Source organism: Myotis yumanensis, unplaced genomic scaffold (assembly GCF_028538775.1).
Source record: "Myotis yumanensis isolate MYYU_CA2020_CCGP unplaced genomic scaffold, mMyoYum1.0.hap1 SCAF_1, whole genome shotgun sequence".
Lineage (NCBI taxonomy): Eukaryota > Metazoa > Chordata > Mammalia > Chiroptera > Vespertilionidae > Myotis > Myotis yumanensis.
This window is the reverse complement of record NW_027223752.1, coordinates 210,414,552-210,435,158: the sequence shown is the minus strand read 5'-3', so window position 1 is coordinate 210,435,158 and position 20,607 is coordinate 210,414,552. Positions and strand designations below refer to the sequence as shown.

Below are 20,607 nucleotides of genomic sequence, written 5' to 3'. Positions count from 1 at the left end.
GTGGCCAGCAACTTCCATGCAAAGCCGCACACGTGGGACGGAGAGCGCTCAGAATCCAGCAGCGGGAGGCATTCCACGCGGGCGAGCCAGAGGGGGGCCCCCCCGCACGGCCTGTTCACGTTCTCCACCATTTCCCTGAGAGCTGGCTCGGCGGCCTCCACCCTGCGAGGTGTGTCTGTGCTTCCCACGGCCCCGCTCCAGCTGCCGAAGGGAGAAGCAGTAAGCGATCCCGCGCGTCACACCGGCGACGAGTAGACGCTGTCGCCGCCTTCCCACCGGGAATGTCCATCCAACCTGGCAGGTCGGGGGCGGGACTCGCCCGCGGGCCCCACCCAGCCACCCCCATTGGCTGAGGCCTCCAGGGGGCGGGGTCAGCGCCGCTCTGTGGGAACCCGGGTCCAGGCGGTGGCGGAGAAGCCCCGGTGGGTGTGGAGCGAGCTCCTGCGCCCGGGAAGCCCTGCCTGGGGGCCATGGGGGGAGAGGTGAGGCTGCCGCCCGGAGAGCCCTGCCGAGAAGGTGAGTGTCTGCCCCGAGCCGGGGGACCTGGCATCTGGGTGGCGATGAGATCGAATGGGCTGTCCCAGGTCCTTGCAGAGGCGAGGGAGGGACTCACATCGACTCTCGATGCATTCACCGTGCATGCATGCATCCAGTCGCTCAGCCAGAGCCCAGCCGGGCAACAGCTACTTATTGGCGCCTACAACGTGCCAGTCTCGGTGGGAAAGCCCGTGTCAGTCGAACAAGACCTGCGTGGCTCCCACCCCAGGGCGGAAGGGAGATCCCTGTAAATTACAATATGCTGAGTTTTACGACGGAGGAATTCAGGATGCTGTGGGAAGACTTCCAAGTCTCATCTGAGAAAGACGCCTGCAGCCACTCTGACTCACTTCCAGAGTCCTCTGTCGCCGTCATCCAGTGGCCAGAGGGCGTGCCCGGGACCGGAGTCCTGTGCTGCGCCCTCCGTGGCTGCGAAAGGTCAGGCGCCCCGGACCGCAGGGGAGCGCGCGACCCGCCTGGGCCGCCCACGTCTCTCACTTCCAGATGAGAAGTCCCCGGTCCCACTAGTCTCGTCTGACTCGTTGTGCAGTCACTTCTTGGCTGCTTGAAGCGAGAGCCCAACCGAGAGGAGAAGAGAACTGGGCACAGTCATGAGTCGGTTTCGTACTGCTCGCTGGGCTGGGGTTTCAGCCCCTGCCCGCGCCCAGGTATTGACAACACCCGCAGGCTGTCTGCAGTCACAGGGCACGTCACAGCCCCGAACCGGGCCGGAAATTGGGGGTGGTGGGGGTGGGTGCGACAGGAAGAGTGTGTATCAGCTGGAAATTGAGACGGTTTTCACATAAAGGCAACTTGTAATTTCTCTGATGAGAATGTAAATAGGCAGAGAGGACAGTGAAGGGCCTGACAAGAACTATATGCCTTTCCCAAAGTTGCTGGCACCTTCCCCGGTTTTCTCTCCTCTTGGTCCCTCCAGCTTATTCCTGGATTTGGAGAGGTTTGTTGTTGTTGTTTTCTTTTAAGGCAGTGAACTAGTCAAAAGTCAAAACTATGGTGAGAGAGAGAAAAGGGACACAAAGAAAGAGAAAATGCCTGAACCGTTCACAAACTCTTCAAAAGCTGAGATTTTGGAAGTGGTTACTAAGGCAGCTGGATGTAGATTTCCTAGATAGTCAGGTTGTGTGACCTTTGTCAAAATAATTCCTAAGCCAGTAAGTTAAATTGCTACTAACCCATCCACCCTTGTTTACCCAAGGATCTGTGAGGAGGGTGTGTGGGCTCCACCAGCTTGTTTGAACTTCCTGATGTTTTCCCTGCTTTGCTAATACATTTAGTTCCAAGAAGAAATATTTAAGCTCAGTGCTTCATCCCTGTGGTTAATTGTGGTAATTAGTGTGTGGGAGACAGGGGGGAAAGATTCGGAATCCACATTGTCAGTAGTGGTGGGAAGGGGGTTAAACTTGAGCATCAGACTGTCTTCTCAGCTATGATTTCAGCCTCCTTGAATCTTTCTTCGTCTAAAACAGTGGTTCCCAAACTTATTTGGCCTACCGCCCCCTTTCCAGAAAAAAATATTACTCAGCGCCCCCTGGAAATTAATTTTTTTAAAATTTTAATAGCAATTAAACAGAAAGATATATGTATTAATGTTTCTACCTTTTCCGTAAAATATAGTAAAGAAAGGTGTAAATTAGAAACATTGAAGTTTGAAATTATGAAACTATTTATTGAACTCAGAATAGAAAGGTAATACAAAAAAAGTTAAAACAAATGCACCTGTGGCCATCACCGCCCCCCTGGATCTCTGCAGCGCCCACCAGGGGGCGGTAGCGCCCACTTTGGGAATCACTGGTCTAAAAATTGGGAATAATTCCTACAGTTTACAGTTGTGAGGATTAGAAGCAGGTGGGATTACATAGGGAGCCTGACATGGAGTAAGGTCTCAATTTTAATAAGTCCCATGTACCAGGCATCTGCCTAGGGCTAGTACAGAGGAATTTGCAAGAGAGTCTGATCTAGACATTAGGGCCAGGTCCCTGCTCCCATGCAGCTGTCTATTTGACAGATAATATGCAAGAAACCAATGACTAAAAAAGGACAAGAGTGGTGAGTGTCATGGATAATGTAATGAGAAACTTGGGATGTTCAGACCGGGTACCAGGGAAGACTCCTTAGAGAAAGAAACATATGCACTGAGACCCAAATGACAAGGAGTCCATCATAAGATCTGAGGATAGAGCATCCCGGTTGTACTTCCATGCAAAAGAGTGAACCCCGTAGTGTGGTTTTTACTTTGAACACTATAGATGCTTTAGAAGGCCTTCTAATCCAAAATTATCTCAAAAAAATTAAATTTAAACACACATGAAGGTTATTTTTTTAATTCAGAATTTTTACATTATGTCACCTATCTTACATGTTTTAATTTGACTCCAATAGAGCTTTATAACATGAAAGTATGACATGATGAAAATAGAATGTAAGAAATACACCCATCACCTGTGAAGCACCAACTGCATGAAGACCGTGTGCCAGGGGACACCAAGGCACCTTCCTGAGAACTCTGACCTGGTTTGGCAGTAGGGAGGATTGGAGATGGAGAGGGACCTAGTGGTTTTCCAAGTTTTCTCTGAGTAAGCCACCTTCCCAGGGTGCAGCCAACCAGAAGAGTGACAGATGACAGGTGGTTTTAGAATTGGTGCAGCCTGTCTTTGTGGTTTTGAGAGGAGAAGATTCAGGAACTGTGCACTTCTTTAAGAACTGGCTGTATCTCTCATGTACTGATGAGCATTGTGTCCCACTTTCATGTATATAATCTGTTTTTTCCATGTATAGAATCTTAAATTTTCAAAACAGGTTAACGTAAAAATATACCAGTTTGCCCTCACACATGTTCAATTCTGTGAGTTTTATTAGGTAACCATTATATCCTTTTGCAGATACAGAAACCAAGGTCCAGAGAATTGAATAAGGTTTCATAATTAGTGATCAAACTAAGCACAAAATTATTGGGGCCTTTATTTTTTCTGTAGGAGCCCATCTCCATTCTCTGGCCTCTTGGTTCAATGGTGTACAGTATAATGATTCTGAGATTTTATTCTTTAAAAACATCCATATTGTAAACATGTCTCAAAATTCCACCAAATGAACACAACCTGTATTATCAGGACAAGCTGTATTTTCGGTGTAAAATATAGTGGCTTATATGTTGATTTTTACTACAAGTTTAAATTTTTGCACAAGTTGTTTTCCCAGCCTTCCAGAGATTTTCTAAGTGATGAAATTTAAAAGTGCTTAAAGGTAGTAAAAATTTCCCACTAAAGTTTGTTCAGAAAACAATATACTATTAATTGCTTAGTTTAATATTTAATATGAACTGTATCAAGGTTTAAAAACCTTGATATAAATGCATCCTTATTGCAATATTAGTCCTTGGGTTCTTTTCCTGCATCTTCATTCATTAATCATTTATTAACTTTATGGGAATTTTATCTTAACAGTTTAGTGACTTTATTAATATACAGATTGCAAAGTGAAAACAACAGTTTATGTAGGAAATCTGATCGTTAATTATTGGAATTCTTGGCTTCCAAACACACTGATGGTGGGAAGATACAGGTTTTTAACTTAAAAAAAAAATCAATAGTATTTTTTCAATTTTATTTTGGTTAGTTGAAATAATGGGCTTCTTCCTCATCCTAACAGAGTTGATATGTAGTCTACTATGAATGATTTCCAAATTTACTCAAAATTATTACTCATTCTATTCTGCTCCCCTTACTCCTGTTCCTCTGTTTGTTCTCTCACTAAAATCGTCAGCTCTGTGAGAACAGAAACCTGTTTACCTACCTTGTTGATCACTATCTCACAGGTTCCTAGAACAGGGCACGGCACACAGGAAGTACTCAGTAAGAATTCACTAAGTGTTGAATAAATGAATACCTAACATATGTTTGTGTGGTAGGTGTTCAACAACTATTTTGTTGAATGAATTAATGAAAAAGCTTTACGGATATACAACACTGTTCTGTATAAAACCATCATTGAACTGTGAGGAGTTTGTTTGGCAGGATTAAGTAGGGTGATATGATGGAACTTGACTGAGACGTTCCTTTAGATTGGGAAGAGCGAGAAGGTCTCTCTGAGGAGGTAGCTCCTCATCAGCCAGCGACTACTTCACTACTCAGGCTAAGTAAGGGTTACTTAAAAGTTTTAAGGTGAGAAGAAACTTAGCCTAAGAAAGGAACAGAGAAAAAAAACCACAATAGTAGGGAATGAGGTTGCAGAGGTAGCTGGAGGCAGGATTCTGTAGACCCTTGTAAACTGTGGTGGGACTTTTAGATATTTTTTCTGAATGAGGAGGGAAGCCATTGTAGAATTTGGGAAGCAGAAATGACAACATCGGACCTACTTATGTAAAGGCTCTTTTCACCTGATCTTGTCCTCTGCTATCCTTCAACCTGATCATTCAGCCCAGCCAGCTGTCTGATTGCAGTCCCTCCTACCCACAAGCAAACTGCCCCCTCAAGATTTTTGCATTTATACTTAGCAGAGAGGTTTTACATTTAATGTTGTTTTTTAAAAAGTATTTCTTTATGCTGCTTTTACCACTGTCCATGGCACTCAGCATATTATATAGTTATTAGTTCATTTGTCTATCTTATTTCCCCCTCACTAGAATGACTATAAGAGAGTAGGAATGTTCTTTTGTTCACTGTTGTATCCCCAGCTTCTAGAAAATGCCTGACAGATAATAGACACTCAGTAAAAATTTTATCTGCAGAATAAATTTAGGGACACAAGGAAATTTCATTCATTCTTTACTTTGCTAATAGGAATAGGTAGGTGTATCAGTCAGCTATTGCTACATAACACACAACCCAAAACTCAGTGGCTAAAATAACAATCACACAGGGTGGGGCAAAAGTAGGTTTACAGTTGTTTGTATGGAAAACAGTACAATCATTAATAAATAATAATACAATAATAAACTCTGTTTTCCATACTCACAACTGTAAATCTGCTTTGCCTCACCCTGTATATTCGTGCTTATGTGTCTGCAGTTAAGCTGATAGTTGACTAATGTCGACTGGGTTCCCTGGGTGTCTCTGCATCAGGCTACATGTCCATCTGGATTTGTCTCCTTCTTGTGGTATTGCCAGAGGAACTAGGACCATTCCACTGTATTACAGAAAATGCATTTCAGGAATGCACACATAGGAGGATTTGAGGTACAGTGGCAAGATATACTTGAGGGAAAACAAAGAACTGCCCTCAGGCACACCATGCCCGATGTCTCACCCATGACCAGGTGGCTCAGCTCCATCTCGATGCAAAAGTACAGCCTCTGGGGCCACAGGCACACACTTGTCCTCACCAGTCCAGGAGGAAGGCCAGGACCCAGAGCTGCAGTACATGAGTCCAGCATAGCTTCTGTTCCCCTCTGGCTCGAAATTGGTGCTGCACTGATCTCTCTCTCTCTCTCTCTCTCTCTCTCTCTCTCTCTCTCTCTCTCTCAACATTAGCTATAGCTACTTGGTCTTGGTTTGGGCAGTTACATGACTTTGGCAAGTCACTTAATATCCTGGCATCTATTTCTTTAAAATGCCTTCCAACTAAAAGTGCCTGTGAGTTTAGAGCTGGTCCATTGGCAACATTTATGAGCTACCAGGATCATCAATTATTCTGGGAACAAAGATAGCTTATGATCAAACGTCCAAATTATAGAAGGCATCTTCAGAATCAAGTCAAATGCCCTCATTTTAGAGATAAGGAAACTGAAGCTAAGAGTGATTGATTACTCAACTTGCCCATAATTACAGATAGTAATAGAGCTTAAGGGAAAAGGCATATATTCCTATAGGAAATGTAATATAGGAGGTAGCTGGAGGCAGGATTCTGTAGCTTAGTTTGGAATGGAGTAAGGTCTCAATTTTAATAAGTCCCATGTACCAGGCATCTGCAGGTGGATTCGAAGAGTGAAGCCACGGACAAAAGGTGGAAATTGATTGGGAACAAGTACAGACTCCCACGTGGTGAAGGGGTCCCAAAAGGGGTAGTCCACTGAGTCCTTTGTTCCTAAGGCTTATAAAGGGTGCAGTTCTTTGTCTTTTGATGCTCCCTTCTTATTGGTCACAATTATTAAATTGTGTGTGTGTAAGTAAACTCTCACACCTATACAGAGAAGATATATATTAAGTTGAACCATATGAAACTGCTATTTTTGTAGCATCAACAATTGTCATATATCAAGTACATATGTTTCAACATAGTTGAGAAATTATCAATACTGTTTGTAAAATCAAAAACAGAGCACATTACCCAAATGTTCACCAACAATAAAACAACAATTAATTGTGAGATAGTCATACAGTGGGATCCTATAGAACAGTGGGGGGAAAAAAAACCTACAGCCATATGCATCTACATCAATAAATCTCAAAAACAAGCAGGTCACCAGAGAATACAGAATGATTATATTTTATATGTGCAAAAACAGGCAAAACTAAATTTATTGTTTGAAGATATAATCACACAGGAAAAACTTTTTAAGCAAAGGAGAATCAGGATGGTCGTTACCTCTGAGGGGTACTGTTTTATTTCTTAAATTGGGTGGTTGATTCATTAGTGTCTATTGAATTGTTTTTCTTTATAACTGACCCATATTTTCTAAATATTACTTAATATTTAGAAAACTAAGTAATAACAACATCAAAGAACTAATGTATGCTGGCAGGAGTATAAGTTGGTACAATCACTTTAGAGGGTTATTGGCAGTGTCTATTAAAATGAAAAATAATGAATGTAATAAATTTTCTTTCTATGTCGAATAAAATTTGGATTAAATTCCCCATATAATTACTTTGCTCACACAAATCTTAAAAAGCCAACTCTGATTGTGATTCAAGTAAGCATGTAAAGTTACTGAAAAAACTCTGGAGATTTTTCTGATTCCTCTGGAACACTCCAAAGTCCCTGCCCACACATCCTGTTTCACCCTCCTCGCCCCTGCTGCTCTCCACTCCACACCCACCAACTCACCATCCCCTCCCTCACTCCCTCCTTCAGTCACATCTGCTGCAAGCTCTCTCCTTAACATACACCTAAAACATAAAATAAGTTCTAAGGTCAGTCACTAGACAAGATTTTTATTATTTGGCCTGCCATAAAACATGCAGCATTAATGTCTGCCACTTACAATGAGAACTTACAAAATGCAACAAAGATTATTTGCTGTCCCTTATCACCCTCTGCCCCCACACCCCCTAAAATGTTGGGAACATTTTGCTGTGTCAACAGCTTAAAAAGAATATTGTTTCACTGGAATGAGGTCCACCCACACTGTTTTCAGAGATGAAGTTTTGGAATGGTTATGTTACTGCACAGTAAGTGACATTAATGTAGCCATAGAATCTACTGGAAAGTCACTCACATGTTTTCTCATGAATTAGACCAATTGAAATTCTTACTATTAAAATGACTTTCCATTCTTGGGGTTTAAATGAAATGAACAGTGCCCAGAACAGGTCTAGTTTGTCTGAAAATTTACTGCAGTTCTTAGTAAGACAACCTGACTGAAAATTTGTCAATGATATAGAATATCCTTGAAGTAATACAATTTTCCTCAGAATATAAGTTTTGTCTCAGAATTTATCCTCTATCTCTGAATCAAAGTTGATTCATCTTCAAGTTGCAGAGATAAATGAAATAATAATCATGGAAAGCTTAAATTCACTTTTTTTTTTTTTACCTTTTTCTTGACCTGAACTTTTTGGTTGCTTCATAACTTTATATGTAGTAAAATTCAGATGTCTTCATAATGTTTGACAGGGAGGCATCCATCCAATTATTAAAGTTTTGTTGGTAAGACATCATTTGATCAAACGGGTTTTGTTGTTTTGTTTTAGTTTGTTATGCATTCTTAAGATTTTTGAGATATAAAACTGATTTTTTTTATTCAATTCTAAACTTGTTACTTGATTAACTTTTCTTTGCCCTTTTCTATTCAGGATAATTCAAAATGAGAAAATGTGGCTTTATAATGAAAAAAAAGTTGAGAAGACAGTAAAAAAAATCTAATCACGATGTCACCTGTTGACAGCTTTTCAAGTAGAGAACAGATTACAAAAAGTTTGCAATATAGTGTAAAATGTTTCCATTTGGTGTTTTCGTGTTTAGCCTTAAAATTCCAAGGTACTTATATAATGAAATGCGGAAGCCAAACTGGAACACGTGGTGTGTTTTTTGTTTTGTTTTGGTTTTTTTTAATGGAAAGATGTGAATTTTAATATGCACATCATACCAGGGTGATACTGCTCACATACATGGACTACAGAAACATACTCCATTCCCCCTGCACACCCCAAGCAAAAGAAAAGAACACATCACAAAGGCTGATTTGCAAAAGATCATTTCTTCAAATAGAAACCCCAGATGTGAATTCCCAAATGAAGAAGATTGGCTGTAGTATCATCATATTTTCTGGGCAGCAAGCAAAGGTGATATCTTTCCTGGGCTCTTGTGCAGGCGGATTCGAAGAGTGAAGCCACGGACAAAAGGTGGAAATTGATTGGGAACAAGTACAGACTCCCACGTGGTGAAAGGGTCCCAAAAGGGGTAGTCCACTGAGTCCTTTGTTCCTAAGGCTTATAAAGGCTGCAGTTCTTTGTCTTTTGATGCTCCCTTCTTATTGGTCACTATAGCAGCTTCAAAGCTCAAACCCTACATGGGGACCCTCTTTCTCTCTCCCCCCCTTCAGTGGTAGAATTCTCTATACCTTGTGAAAATCTGTTTTCCTCTTTCTCCCTTTTGTTTCTCTATACCCTGTGGTTTTCCCCTTATCTTCTGTGAATGGATGTCTTCCTTTCCCCTTATTCTGTGGTGCCTTCTGTTCTTTGTGAATTTATGCCTTTTGCCAGCTTCAATTTCCCAACCAACTGTGCCTCCCTTCCCCATGGGCCCCTTAATTCCTAAGACTCCCTAAACCTGACTATTTTACCCCTAAAAACTCCTTTCAATAATAATGGGTTGTGTTCAGTAACTTTACATGCTTATTTGAATCCCATCTATATATATAAAAGCCAAAGCAAGCCCTAACCGGTTTGGTTCAGTGGATAGAGCGTCAGCCTGCGGACTGAAAGGTCCCAGGTTCGATTCCGGTCAAGGCCATGTACCTTGGTTGCGGGCAACATCCCCAGTAGGAGGTGTGCAGGAGGCAGCTGATCGATGTTTCTCTCTCATCGATATTTCCAACTCTCTATCCCTCTCCCTTCCTCTCTGTGAAAAAAATCAATAAAATATATATTAAAAAAAAAAAAAAGCTGAAGCAACCGTTAAGGCAGAATGACCGGTTGCTATGATGCACACTGAGCAGGCAGGCCAGCGGTTATGGGTGAGCAGGCAGGCAGGCAGGCGAGTGGTTAGGGGCGAGTGGTCCTGGATTGCGAGAGGGATGTCTGACTGCCAGTTTAGGTTTGACCCCTGTGGATCGGGCCTAAATCAGCAGTCAGACATCCCTGGAGGGGTCCCAGATTGTGAGAGGGCACTGGCCAGGCTGAGAGACAACTCCCCCACCCTCTTCCCAGTAAACGAATTTTTTGCACCTGGCCTCTAGTTCTAAAATAAAGCCTAATGATGGTGAACTCATTTTTCTCTCAGGTTCTATTTTATTTAGGCGAAGATGGGTTAGTGGGCCTGAAAAGTCATTCCCTTCAGGGAATGTGGTACAGAAAGTGGAACCCATTTTTAAACACATTTTTTTGAAGTGCACAATTCATACCCCACCAAATGCGTTAAATTCTTGTAAGGTGGTGATTTCTGGCCCAGTGGGCTGCTGTTCCCTTTCCCGACATTCAGGTGTCACAGACACTGCTTTCCAGGAGACGGACTGACACTGTGAAGGAGAGAAGTGGATGTGGGGGGGTGAGGGGGGAGGAGTTGGGAACTGTGATGAATTTCTGAGCACAAGCCAGATCTAAGCAGCTTCCTGCTGCTGGAGCAGGTTACTGTTTTTCTAGAACAAAGAACCAACTATTGCCAAAAGTTTCCAATTTATAAGAGGAGCCCAGACTTTGATGCACAGTCTCTCATATTTAAATAATAATAAAAGAGTAATATGCTAATTAGACCAGACAGCTGAATGACCTTCGGACATCCTTCCGGACGACCTTCTGGATGAAAGTCTTCGAGGGCCAAGGCAAGCTGCCATGGCTGCAAGGGCCGAGCCCCTTGCACGAATTTCATGCATCGGGCCTCTAGTTTAAATAATAAAAAATTTAAACATTTTTTAAGGACCTATGTCAGCCAAATCAAGCATGTGCACCATCTGCTGGGCACTTCCCTTCATGCAATAGAAAATGGAGTTTCAGTGCTGTCCACTCAAGTTTCTCTTTCTTGCAGAAGGGGAGTAAACATGAATGCATCACCCTATTGTTTGTTGACATTTTCTTCTTTCCTTTTTTCCCAGGCTACGTGCTGTCTTTGGTCTGTCCAAACTCCTCCCAGGCTTGGTGTGAGATCACAAATGTGTCACAGCTGCTGGCTTCTCCTGTCCTCTACAGGGACCTGAATTCCAGCCTAACCAACTTGAGCATTTCTGCAAATGTAGAAAACAAATACAGTCTTTATGTGGGCCTGGGCCTGGCTGTAAGTTCCAGTATTTTTATTGGCTCCAGCTTCATATTGAAAAAGAAGGGCCTCTTGCAACTGGCCAACAAGGGCGTTACTAGAGCTGGTAAGAAACGGATGCAACTAACGAATTCAAGTTGCTAACTGCAGAAATAACCCTATTTTAAGATCATCATTGCTCCTGTCTATTTATTGTAGCTATCTACATTGGTAGCAGTTCTTTTCTCAGCAGTTTCCAGGATTGAACCAGCTGTGTCTCCTTTAGGGAAAGTCTAAAATTCTTTTCTAGAGGTTTGGAGTGTAGTACAGGTTCTTCTTTTCATAGCTTTATTCTGCAGGCTCAGGGTCAAAGTCAGATCCTGCGCTTGGGATACAATCTAATATCTTCCCACAGACTCTGACCTCCTGCATGAATTGGTCCTTGCTACCTCCCCAGTTTCATCTTCCGCTACGCTCCCAGTCACCCTACTTTTCTCTGGTTCCTGGAATATACCAAGTTCTTTCCCACCTCAAGTCTTTCCCCTCGGCCTGGAGCTCTTTTTTCCCAGCCCTTCATTTGCCTGACTCCTTCTTGAGATCTCAGCTTAAATACCATCACCCCAGAAGGGCCTTCCTTGACCATTCTCTCTGGGCAGCTCTTCCACATCAGCATGCTCTGTCCTTGCACTAATGGTTTCCTTCATTGTACCTAGAATAATTTGTCCTTGTACGTTTATTGTTTGTTTACTTGTCAATGGTTTACTTATTTATTAATAGTAGATTCACAAGAACAGGAGCCTTCCCTAACATAGTGTTTGCCACCCAATAAATATTTGTTAAATCAAATGGATAGCCATAGAATTAGGTTGCTGTTAATACTGACATTTAACATGCTAAATAGTTCTGCTTGACTATCCTTCATTAACAATGAATTTCGTATTCATTCTTATCAAGAATAATATTATAACAGAGCTAAATATTATTCTAAGGTTCATATGGAAAAATAAATAACTATAAATTGTGCAAGCAAGTTTATAAAAGAGTACTATTGAGGGGAGATTTACACCACCAGAAAATAGACCATGCGATAGTGCTATCTTAATTTAAAAAGACAAAACAATAAAAGATCATTAAAAATGTCTAAGGGGATCCAAGTTCATTCAACAATTTAATGTATGATTTTTTTTAAAGTGGCATTTTGAGCTACTGGAGAAAGGATGTATTATTCAATCAAAAGTATTGAGACAAGTGGCAAAAATTAGAGGAAGAAAATATAAAAGTTCTACTCTATACCATTCATCAAAATAAATAATACATAGGTTAGAGTTAAATTAAAAAAAATAAAAGGCCTCTTTAGCATAGAGATAAAAGAAGAAACTATTCTATATCAAGGAAGAGATGATCTGTATTGGAAAAAAATCTATATGGCAACACCTATAACTAAACACCTAAACTAGAAAGAAAATGACTTGGGTAAAATATTGCAAAATATAACACTAGAAAGTGTTAGAGGATCTTTGGAAATGGCCACGTAAATAGGCTAAAAGACTAAGTATACTGATATAGCTTTAATCTTACCTTTTCCAACCATATTCCAGTAGCTAGAAGTCAATTCTCCAACCTTCCTTCACGTTTGAACTTAATTTTGCCCAGCCAGTGTGGCTCAGTGGTTGAGCATTAACCTATGAACCAGGAGGTCACGGTTCGATTCCTGGTCAGGCACATGCAGGCTCGATCCCCAAAAAGGGTTGTGCTGAACAATGATTCTCTCTCATCATTGATGTTTCTATTTCTCCCTCTCCCTTTCTGAAATCAATAAAAATATTTTTAAAATGTATTTTTAAAATGTATTTTAAAAAAGAACTTACTTTTCATTGTTATTATTTTCCTAGGTCAAGGTGGACATTCCTACCTCAAGGAATGGCTCTGGTGGGCAGGATTACTCTCCAGTAAGTCCTTAATGCTGAGAATAGTGTTTGCTTGCAAAAAGATAAATAGATTACATGGAATTATTTAAAATTGATTGATTTAACTGCCTGGTAAGGATGGCATTTAAGTCTAGCAACTTTTGCAAGTATAACATATTGCCTTATAAATAAAGTAAGTCATATTTATTTAAAATTTATTTTTACCCTTCTTCCCCACTCCATGTTCTCAATACTATCTTGGAATGCAAAGGGAAAAGTTAACATGTAAAGTGTTATATTTTATCATGGACTTCTCTTTCTCTTATTCTGTTCTCCATAATAACTGAAGAAAATGCTTTCCCCCCACATTTTCCCAGCACTGAATTAAAATTTGGGACTATTCTAACTACATATTTTCTAAGGAATGGGTACATTTTCCTGGCCAGGACCAAAACAGGGATAAATTCAAGTCCCCTCTGACTGCTTGGCAACTAAACAGATAGAGCAGTGATTTTCACCTGGTGTGTGCCGCTAGAATTTTTAAAACATGCAATACCTGACTATTTAGTCAGGGGCACTGACCTCTTTTCCCTTAGATTGTCAAATAAATAAAATGACAACAGCCAACCCAACAATAGCCATTTGGTGTTAATGAATCAAAATTATACCTATTTTCTCTGTCAGATGGGCAAAAAAATATATGTTTTGGTGTGCTGAAGAATTTTAGCAATTAGTCTATGTGTGCCATGAGATGAAAAGGTTGAAAATCACTGAAAAGGGAGAGATGGAGGTTGTCAGCACTCCCCTTCCTCCTAAACGTGCTCTGAGGATTAAATGGGACTCTCTAGCATCTGAAAGTTCTTTCTAAATGCCAAGGTGATGTCCAAATAGAAGGCATTTACCTCCCTCAGGCCCCTCTGCAGATTTCTACCTCCCACCTGATGCCTTTGAACTTTCTTAAATCCCGAACCTCTGACTTCCAAAGAAAGGGCCTCATATATTGTAGTTTCACACCAGTTGCTAGTCATCTACATCTGTAGCCAGAAACCTCAAAACTTCCACTTATTTTCCTGTACTATTGCAGTATCTGTGAGATCCTATTATAAGAAAGAATTGGAATACTTTTGACAAATGGCAGAATCTAAAAAGATGATGGATAAAAATAAATTTTTACAGCCCTTTATCTTCTTGAAAAGTCATCTATAAAGATAAAAATATAAAGTATTCAAGAAAGCTTAATATTCTAAGAAAACGGCCATTGCTTTTCTTATGAGAGGAGTCTCCTAATTATTTCTGTTTGTCTTATGATGTTTTCCTAAAGCTAAGTACTCCTGTACTTTTGGCTGGGGGCGTGGGGCTGGGGCATAGCAGCCAGAGGAGAAAAGAAAAAGTATGCTGCTGCCTTTCATCTGTTCCAGAACTTTCTCTACAATAAGTTTATTTTGCATAGTTGGCCAGCATGAAATACTACATTCCGTGGGCAAGTGTTCAGGTGTTCAGTTGTGACCCATGAGAATAATTTGGCCCCAAATGGAGGACCCAGCTCTTAGAGGAGTTTTCTCTCACTCTAGAAGCTATTTGCATCACACTAGCTCATGGAAGTTTAGAGTTCCTCAGCTAAAAAAGGGATTGCTGGAGCACATTATGATGACTTTAAAACGGGTGCTTGGATCTCCCTGAGCTACTAAGATAGTGTTACATCCTCGTTGGTCATCTGCAATTCAGAGAAGCCTGGCTACATGGGCCTGTGGTGGGCATGTCTGGTTGTCCCCTGCCTAGGCAGTAGATCTCTACTGGGCATTCCAATTTTAGGAGTTGTTTTATTGTTAATTTGCATAACAGTAGTTATTCTTGAGCAAACAGAATAATTCTCTGCTTACTCCAAAGCCACCTCTACTAGATTTCATCAGTGACCATATATGTTTCTGGTACTGAAATAACTAAAATCTTTCTTGAAAGTCCTTTACGATGTGCATCCATCACCACCTTTTGTGTTAGTTGAGCTTGTATCACCAGGTAATTATGGTTTATCTGCATCCCTATTACCAATCTTCCCCCTCCCTCCCTAAAAAGAGTTAATTATTCCTTTTTGTTCAACTTGTCAGTGTCTTTGGGATCATAGTCTACAGCTTTGCATCTGTCACTTGTTTTTCTCTCCCGACAAGTAGGTCCATCTTGTATGTTAATGCTGCCGCTTGCTTTCCAGTGGGAGCCGGGGAGGCTGCAAACTTTGCAGCTTATGCTTTTGCACCCGCCACGCTGGTCACGCCGCTGGGCGCGCTGAGTGTTCTCATCAGGTACGTGAGCCAGAAGGAGTGTGGCTTCTGGAGGGATTTTAAAACCATGATAAGCTTAACCCCACAAGAAATCTATTGCTAAGCATATCACAAAACAAAATCTAGAAATCACAAAAGTAATTTGAGAAGACTACACCATAAATTGTAGGAGAAATAGGAAATAGATTGCCTTACTGTTTTTTAGAAAACCTATGAGAGTGAGCTTGGTTTGATGCTCACATAAAGGAATTGTGTGTTATGTTTCAACGATTCAACGAAGCAGATTTTTTTTTCTCTCTCACCTGAACAAATTGCCACAGCCCTTTTAATCCTCCCTGTTGTCATAGTGGTTAATGACCATTGCTATTAGAGGACTTTTAAAAAGCATAGTGTTTGGGTTAAATTTCAACTCTGGCTAAAAGTCTTGCATCTACTACTGTATACTTCTGTTTGGAGGTCTCTTTGTTTCTTTTAGTACTGGGAACAGGAAAAATTTCCCGTTCATAGAATGTGGATCTAATCTTTCTTAGTCTTTCTTATGATCCCAAATGAATGTGTTCAATGAGCCCGTGAACTCTTATTTTGTAGCTAAGCAACTATTTTGTTTGTTTTTCTTTTCCTTTTATCTCCATTCATTATCAACCTCTGGTGGAAAGATTATGACGAGGCCTACTCACTTCTTTCCACCTTCTTTGTAGGATTGTTTTGAGAATTCAATGAGTCAATACACATAAACACTAGAACACTGTCTATACAGTGAATGACAGCTATGTTTTTGCTGAGGCTGAAGACCTCACAAGTGGCCACAGCAGGGCGACTCTTAGAAAACACCTGGTAGTTGACCAGTCTCGTGTGCAAATGGGTACTGGTAATACCCTGGTGGGAATGCCAGGGCATCAGGGGAAGGAGGCTGGTGTGCAGGAGCCACAGCATACCTGCCGGTGAAGAAGCAGGATGGCACAGTCTGGTGTCCATGGTGGTGCCAACCTGGAACTACCTGAGACCATGGCAACCAAAGTAGTAGGAGTATTGGGTAGGTGAAAGTATCAGGCAGGAGCAGCTGGTAAGGAGATATTTCAATATTTTGACAACCCATATGATTGTACTTATGTGTTCTAGCTAAATATCAGTCCTGAGCAGAGTAAATCTTTAAGCATATATCTTTCTTTAACGTTTTCATGAACATGTGTATTCTAAGTGTATCATGCCAATAAGATGGAAAAGATGGAAAAAATTGAAAATGAATTGAGCGGGCCCTTTTTAGAAGGTCATGGGAAGTTTAGAGGGGTAAAGAATGTCTATTTTACTCTTTAGATATAAAAGCAATTAAGCAGATATGATTGACCGTCATTTCTGTGTTTTAAAACTAATCAGGGTTTTCAGTGTCATGTAGCACATTCAGATCAGTTGATTGGGATACAGTGGCTTGTGCCACCGTGTGACTTCTGAGCTGCTATGGAATCAAAAGGTAATTGGACAAGAGTCATTTATTTTTCTTCTTCCAACAGTGCAATATTATCTTCCTATTTTTTAAATGAGCACTTGAACATTCATGGGAAAATAGGCTGCGTATTAAGTATATTGGGGTCAACTGTGATGGTTATCCATGCCCCACAAGAAGAGGAAGTCGCTTCTTTGCATGAAATGGAAATGAAATTGAGAGACCCAGGTCAGTGCTTCAACCAAAGGAAACACTCAAATTCTGCTCCACTTTCTCTCTTCATCAAATGAATTTGTAATAATATTGTAATAGGCTTCCTACAATCCAAGTCGTGCATGAAGAGACACAGTTAAGTTTCACTGAGTATTCCAAGTCTTCTGAAAAGGTGACACAACTTACTTTTGTGTCCATGCTTTCCCTCTACACAATGAAATGAAGACATGGGGAGAGGAGAGGCTAAAGATTTATGCTCCAACCCAAATTTGGCCACTCCTCTAAAAATAAAAAAGTCAGCCCTAACCAGTTTGGCTCAGTGGATAGAGCCTCGGCCTGTGGACTGAAGGGTCCCAGGTTCGATTCCAGTTAAGGGCATGTACCTTGGTTGCGGGCCCATCCCCAGTAGGGGGTATGCAGGAGGCAGCTGATCAATGTTTCTCTCTCATCGATGTTTCTAACTCTCTATCCCTCTCCCTTCCTCTCTGCAAAAAAATCAATAAAATATATTTTTTTTTAAAAGTCAATCAGCCAATATCTTCCATGCCTCACAGTATTTTCTGGGAGATTCAAATGACATGTTTGGGAAAGTCCATTGTAAAATATAAAGAGCTATGCAGTCAAGTGTTGTTGTTTTTTGTTGTTGTTGTTTTCATTTAATCTCACTTCTCTTTGTAAAACACCTGTGCTCCTACACTCCTGACTAATAAGACTTCACAAAGACATGATCCTCTGAGCATTTTCTGAAGTCTAATTCTTTTCTCTTCCTCACAGGATTCATTTCCTTTGCTGTGATCATTACCATGATCGCCTTGGTGCTGATTTTGATCGTGGCTCCCAAGAAAGGACAGACCAACATATTAGTCTACATTTCAATCTGCTCGTTGATTGGAGCATTTTCAGTTTCTTCTGTGAAGGGCCTGGGAATTGCCATTAAAGAACTGTTGGAATGGAAGCCAGTTTACAAGAACCCCCTGGTCTTTGTTTTGCTGGCTGTACTTGTGCTTTCAGTGACGACACAGATTAACTATCTCAACAAGGCCCTAGACACCTTTAATACATCTCTTGTGACTCCCATTTACTATGTGTTCTTTACAACCATGGTAGTGACGTGCTCCGCCATCTTGTTCCAAGAATGGTATGGCATGAGAGCTGGAGATATCATCGGGACCCTGAGTGGGTTCTTCACCATTATCAATGGCATCTTCCTTCTACATGCTTTTAAAAACACAGACATCACCTGGAGTGACCTGACATCCGCCACTCAGAAAGAAGCCCTCTCTCTGAATGGCAATGAAGACAAGTATGTCTTACTAGAGAATATAGAATGTTCAACCTTGGGATATGAGGATGACATTACCTTGTTTAGCAGGACTCGTGAATGACCAAAGTCTCTACAAACACTGGGCTTGAACCATGAAGAGACACTTGGAGAGGAGAAGGAATACCTGCAGAACTATTAGGAAAGATGACATTTTTAAGGTCCTAATTAATAATTTAGATGTAAGGCCAAATAAAAATGCCTTCATTTTTGGCCATCATCTTTGAAAAATCAAGATTTTGATCATCCTCCAGAAGACTTCTGTTGTTTCTCATTTCTGCAAACTTGAAATCTCTTTCCTTCTGGTCACAGTATATTTGGCCCGGCCAGGTGGTTCTTCATTTCATTGGCTGCTAGTCTTGGTTTCATAGTAATTAATAAACTTAACTGTGTGCTGATAAGCAGAGTATCAGTCATTCTCTGATGAGTCATAGTTTCAAATTATTGAAACTGAGAAGTGAGATCACTGATGGTTTCCCTTCCCTTCCAACTTCATTTAGCTAAACTAGATGGTAGCTGAAGGGTAGAGTGTTAAAGAGAAGAATAGGCCGGCTCTGGAAATCTGCTCCTGGTGTGTTAGAATGCAAAGAAATATGTGTCCATGAAGAGCTTATGGATTGTAATTGTAATTTATTGACATATCATAGAAGTTTATTACAAAGTAAAAAGGGGAGAATGGAGGAGGGAAATATTTATACCTTAAGTAAAGGAAACACTTTTTTTTCTTTTTACTAAAAGAAACACAAATGATTGTGTTCATGAGTGCTTTTAACTCAGACCTGAACAACATAAGACAAAATTGAGTTTTTGGAGACATCTAGGTGAGTTTAGTTTGGAAATCCTTGTATTCATTTTATTCCTTGATTTTACCATTTTTTCTTACTGATATGAAGATTTTTGTAAAGCAATTGCTACATTATTTTAGGATGATATTGTACACTTCAGTTTTTCTCAAATGTTTAATTCCCAAAGGTTGGTTTTTCCACAAACTATTTGGAAACAACTAGAAGAATCTTTGTGAAAAACCTGAATGAGTTATAATAATCATCCTCTTGAAATTGAGCACTTTCCAGCTTACTAAGGAAATTATAATTAGTTACAAACCTTTTTGAAAATATACATAACCTACCACAATAATTGGTAGATTGTCTCTTTCTGTTGACTCTCATGCTGACCATGTTTTCCATATATTTTACCTATAAGTGTTTTGGAAGAATAAGAAAGGGAGTTAGCTTCCTAGAAAACAAAATATTAAGACCTCAGGAACTACTACCAGAAAAAAAAATTTTGTATTGAAACTTGCATAAAGTGTCCCTGTCTCCAAGTGCATAGCAGGAATAACACTTTTGGTGGCCTTTAATGTTTATGGACAGATTTCTGATCACTCGTTGATTTAATAGAAAAGGAGAAATTAGCTGCCTTCTAAACTTACTTCTCTCATAACAAAACAAAAATCCTAACCCCCAAAAACTGTGGCATTCAAAAGAGAAAAACCCTCCTGGTTAACTGGATTTATCTTTTCTAACATCAAAGGTCTGTGATGTTGTTTGTTTGCAATCTAGCTCATGTCTACCCTGGGTAATAATAGACAATTCTGTTATTCAGAATTCTGTTAAACTGATGTTAGCACTTAATCAGTTCTACTGTACTATCACTGATTTCACAGTGACAACCTGAGGTGACTGCCAAATCCTAAAGTACTGTTATCATCTCTTCAGCAGTTTAGTGTTGAGTGCAACTCAGTGTGTTCTAAATTTCTGAAAACTGATAACCCATGGAAGATACATGCGTTGATACCTCAGATCAAATATGTGTTTACTCTGTTGACTGCTGTTTCACTGTAATTGTATATCAGATATATAAGCTATGAACACAAATTTGTAGGAAAAGGTAGTGTTTGAAAAAGGTAGACATGCTTTTACTTTTTTTTTTCTATTGAAAACTTTATTGGTTTATCCTTCTTGGTGAGGAAATTCACTGAGGCTGTGAATTTCAGTGTTAGATGTTTCTTAAATGTCACCTGTTACAAAGCTTTGCCCTTGGTGTATTGTGTTCAGGTTGAAGGCTCTTGGCACACAAGAACCATGTGTACCCTGGGTTGGAAAATAAACTGGTGTTGACATATAAGCCCGGGAGAAAGACTGAGAAAAATTTAACGAGTTGAAATATGTTGAGAAACAATGAAATATTTCACATACTCTAAAAATCCCTGGTGGGCTTCTTCAATATGCATTGAAAAACTAAAATGTTATTGCAAACCTTAAACTCAGAATAAATTTCTCCAAATAGGGATATATTGTCTGAGGAGGAATAAAAAGCTGGATCCCCATTTTCAGACTAACCATG

General features: G+C 40.4%; 1 protein-coding gene across 1 annotated transcript; it reads left to right on the top strand.

Annotated features, from left to right (window-relative positions):
- The first annotated feature begins 415 nt into the window (after positions 1–415).
- Positions 416–18,662, top strand: NIPAL1 (NIPA like domain containing 1). The gene is made up of 6 exons (XM_070397052.1): positions 416–516; positions 10,964–11,230; positions 12,996–13,052; positions 15,217–15,307; positions 16,795–16,955; positions 17,715–18,662. Exons 1-6 carry the CDS (start codon positions 471–473, stop codon positions 18,323–18,325), a joined length of 1,233 nt encoding a protein of 410 aa, XP_070253153.1. The 5' UTR covers positions 416–470; the 3' UTR covers positions 18,326–18,662.
- Positions 18,663–20,607: the final 1,945 nt, after the last annotated feature.

Bases quoted from the DNA above. Each gene is read 5' to 3' on its own strand.
- NIPAL1 (XM_070397052.1), top strand. From the start codon at position 471: ATGGGGGGAGAGGTGAGGCTGCCGCCCGGAGAGCCCTGCCGAGAAG. The intron at 11,231-12,995 runs GTAAGAAACGGA...TTATTTTCCTAG, and splicing joins CAAGGGCGTTACTAGAGCTG to GTCAAGGTGGACATTCCTAC. The intron at 16,956-17,714 runs GTCAGTGCTTCA...TCTTCCTCACAG, and splicing joins AATGAAATTGAGAGACCCAG to GATTCATTTCCTTTGCTGTG.